The 4391-nt window shown below is 32.9% G+C and overlaps 1 protein-coding gene across 1 annotated transcript; it reads left to right on the forward strand.

The window, feature by feature from the left end:
* The first annotated feature begins 1394 nt into the window (after nt 1-1394).
* Nucleotides 1395-4114, forward strand: LOC128178766 (uncharacterized). Its single transcript, XM_052846085.1, has 3 exons — nt 1395-2008; nt 3358-3488; nt 3571-4114. The coding sequence occupies exons 1-3, from the start codon at nt 1482-1484 to the stop codon at nt 3864-3866; spliced, it is 954 nt and encodes a 317-aa protein (XP_052702045.1). The 5' UTR covers nt 1395-1481; the 3' UTR covers nt 3867-4114.
* Nucleotides 4115-4391: the final 277 nt, after the last annotated feature.

Genomic DNA, 4391 nt, shown 5'->3' on the forward strand with positions numbered 1-4391 from the left:
CCAATACTAGGGCTCCAGAGAGGGGTTCAAGGTTTAAAATGGAAACAGCATATGATACAAAGTATAATGTTATAAGGAATTGTTGTTCAGGTGAGCGATGTGGACCATGGGCCTCTTGTTTGTTAATCAGGGGAGGGGGCGAAAACTACAGGCCTGCAGTTATTAAACACAGATCAAGTATCAGAATTTTTACATGTAAACGAATCTCACTACTTCAATGTTTGAAGATTTTTTGATATCGATTATTTGAACATAGATATTACGGAAATTTTATTTTTCAACCTAAAACTATTTTTGTGTGCCGTAAACAGCACGTTTGAACTGACTGTAGTTTTACGGCATTTCAACATGTTTTTTCATAGAGAAACAGATCTACAGCAAGAACCTTTAAAACTAGCGCAGGCTAATGGTACAATTTGGCACGCAAGAAACAGACTATTGATTTTTGAGAAATTTTTGAAATGTTGAGGCTTTAATTTGCTGCCGAAGTAAATTAATACGTGTTCGAATTATTGATGATAGATATTTATTATGTATTATATCCATGCTGTTACTGTTATATTCTCGACTATACTACAGAAAATGGCTGTGCTTATTGGTATTTCTCGCATAAAGTCCATTGTGTATTAACTATGAACACATTTTGCACAAATTTTAACGATGTTGGGAATCTGGCATGTTGGCGGGAAGAGCGTAACAAAGAATGTAAGAGAATCTTTTGATTTCGAGAAACAATTAAATAGCCTATAAAATGTCAGATAAATCAGCTTTGGGGTAACGATTTGGATCGGTAGATAGTTCATTATTACAGGGAGTGATTATCCGATTTATATCAGTGGCGCCTTAATCAAAAGGGTAGTATAATTTCAAAAAAGTGTATTTGTTTAATTTACAAACGGGGGGGGGGGGGGGGGCAACTAGAGATTACAACATAGCTATTTCATACAAAAAAAAATGAGATAAGCAAATATAAATTATTGAAGGCAGAACTCTCTCGATCATATAAAGTTTTGAGAGAAATAATCCAAGCATCATAGATAATTGCTCATGACTATGATCACCATCCGTAACTTGCGTTTAAAATGTAATTCTCTGATGGTATAATGTATCACTCTTATATGTTGCATGATTCTTCTGAAATACATATATGCTAATCGATTTGAAACTTTTGAAGATGAAAAAGCTTTATAAGTTTTGAGTTGTTAATAACGAATTACATCGATTGCTACCATATATACCATTTTTGCTGCCTTTCCGCAGCTTTGTTTTTTTTATGTCTGTTATAATGCATAATAATGGTAATATTGATTATGCATTAGGAATAGGTTTCAATTTCACACCCATTCAAACATTACATCTTCATTTGATCAACTTTTAACAGCGTACACGGAAGTGAAAAGTTTATCTAAGATTTCGGCGTATATATATGGTTGCGTTTCAAAGTATTCCTTTGTGAAGTGAGATCTTTACGTTTTTATCAAATGTCCTCCAACACAAGTACCTTGGTGGTAGATCTTAGATATGATATCCCTGTTGCGGGTCTGGGTACTCCCGTGTTTTACATTATCCATTCTTTAGCAATAACGTGTATCCTTAGTAGCCTGTTTTCAGCGGTTTCTGTGATTTTTGTATCCTTTCGAACAAAGTCTGCGAAAACTTTCTTTACATCGTGGTCAAAATGCGAGCGCTTTGTGGTATACCTCGCTTTGTGTGACGGTCTGTTCAACATGGCTCATTTCATGGATCATTTTCACATGGCGGTTGTCAAAGACCATGTTCATCCGATAGAATTATGTGAATACTATGGTTTTATAGTGTTCATGTTTATTTCTGCCCAGATGTTGCTTGTGTCACTGATTGCTATCAATGCGTTTGTGTTGATGAAATTTGGTAAAAACTTAGACCTCGGCAAGTATGATTGGAAACTGCTACTGCTAACATTTGGATTTCCCTTTGTTGAGTGCCTCATCGTCACTGTCGTGGGCAAAATTGGACCGACGGGAGCATAGTAAGATGAAACATTAATTCATTAAAACTGCTAGGTTTGATCATGGTTTCTTGGTCATAAGCATATTAAGTAAAATTTACTTGCAAAGTAAGAAATAGATTTTGTTGGGTTAAATTGTAAAAGAGATTGGGCATACCATCACAATTATTTTGTCCCTAACAAATTGATAAATATTAGAGACAATGATATTCATATTTGACATAAATTTAGGGACATCATGATTAGATAGTGATTAAGCGAAAAAGTTTATATTAAAAAAAACTACGAGTATATTTGGTAAAAATTAAATGCACCCTACTCTGATCTTGTATTTGTATTGTTTCATACCTTTGTACTATTGGACGTGTGGGGGGCAATTGAAAAATAGGTAAATTATACATTACTTTGAATTATATCAAAATTTGAAATTAATTACGCTCATTTACTTTTACCAATTACCATTACCTCATCCTTGTTGATTGCGTAGATTTATCTTGAATTCATATGCATCGTTTACATGTGCAACCGTAGTGAATTTCCTTTTCAAAAGAATGTATAAATAGGTTTTTTCTATTAGCTAGTACACTATTGAAAGCGTATTTATGTTATTATTTTGCAATTGCCGAATTATCATTATCATTATTGATTTAAAGGGACTTAGACACAAGTTGAGCTCATTTATTTTTTAATTTAATTTTTAAATCTGAATGTCTAGAATTCTCAATATGGATGTTTTAATGCTTTGACAAAATTTGAAAGTCAAAGATCGAGTTACAAACGAGTTCCAGATGTAATAATTCTTTGTTTTGTAAGCAATTACGTTAAAGCTCAAGTACTGTTATTGTTTACATGTGTCTTGTATTAGTATTAGTTTTAATCTGTTGTTGCTTTTTTGTTGTTGATTTAATTATTTATGAACACATTGAATCTGTTTATCTTGTCTCCACAGGTTATTTTGTCAAAGAAATTGTAAATTCTTAATTTTACTTTACATTATTTGTAAACAAATATAAGACTTGAGTTTTGTTTACATAACAACGACTTCCTTCCTCTGTATCTCGCTTGTAACATCACTTCTAACATTCAAATTTTTGTGAATCATTCAAAATAGTTTATGCATAAAAATCTAAATTTTTCATCTGAAATTGTATGTAGGTCCTTTTAATAATTACTTTAAAAGTTAGCCAAATTTTTTTAAGGGGCAAAATCGCTCGTAACGTTTTATTTATTCATGATTGTTTTCCGACGAAAGACTATTTTGTGAACATACTTTGTACACCATTTTATATAAAGAATAAACACGTTAATGCGAGTATAAGGTATTATTTATTTCCAATTTTACTTCATTGTGCTTACAATTTTTTTGGCAGCTGCGGGGTAACGGGAAGAATTCCGACGCTCTTTCTGACGACAGTTCCAGTGTTAATCGTCATCACTCTGAACTCGGTCATCTACACTCTCACTTGGTCGAAGATACGGGCCGAAACAAAAAGACTGGAAGGTAAGTTTACTTTTATAAGAGCAGATAATTTATACATTTGGAGTTTTATACATTGACTCTGTTCACATTTTCCTTGATATAGGCACTATTGGAGATAAGGCAAACTCGGACAGAAAATCAACACAGGCTGCTAAAACCATGTCTTTGTTCGTATTGGTGTTTATCATTCAGTGGTGGGCTGCCGCGGTAAACGGGATCTGGGGCATGATCGCCGAAAATGTTCCTTTGGCAATGTTTCTGCTTGTTACTTCATTTTCAAACATTGGTGGAATTTTGAATGGAATAGTCTTCTTGATCATGCGCAGAAACAAGACTCGTAAAACTGCACCTAAGCCAACTGTATCAAAGTTGAAAACCGGGGTCAATGAAGTAAAGTAATCTTTTTTGTTTTTGCATATCGGCTACAATTTCATAGAGTTATACGAGTATTTTTGTCAAATTTTACTAACAAGAATAGAGAGGACTGAACATTTCCGAAATAATCCAAATATTAACTGTTTTATAATACTTTCTTCAAATTGCTTTAAACGGCTTCTAACTAAAATTCAAAAGTTAGAATCTAATAAATTTATGTTACAAGATATTCGAGATCATGTCATAACGAAATTCTGAAAAACCAATAAAATTAGTCAAATGTTCTGTCTAATTGTCGTCTGTTTTAATGGTATATAAGGGGTCTCCTTTTTTGAATTGCTTTATAGGGTAACATAAACCAAATCACGTTATCAGAATTAGTACATCAAAACCAAAGCTAATGGATATTAAAATGTTAGTTACTTGATATTAGATGATTGGTGGGTTCTTTCACTGTAAAATGTCAGCAGCTTAATTAAAAAACAACTGAGGGTAATATGTTGCTCATTTGTTAAAGATTTAGCACTTGAGTGTCAGTTTCAATTGTTT

This window comes from Crassostrea angulata, chromosome 3 (assembly GCF_025612915.1).
Source record: "Crassostrea angulata isolate pt1a10 chromosome 3, ASM2561291v2, whole genome shotgun sequence".
Lineage (NCBI taxonomy): Eukaryota > Metazoa > Mollusca > Bivalvia > Ostreida > Ostreidae > Magallana > Magallana angulata.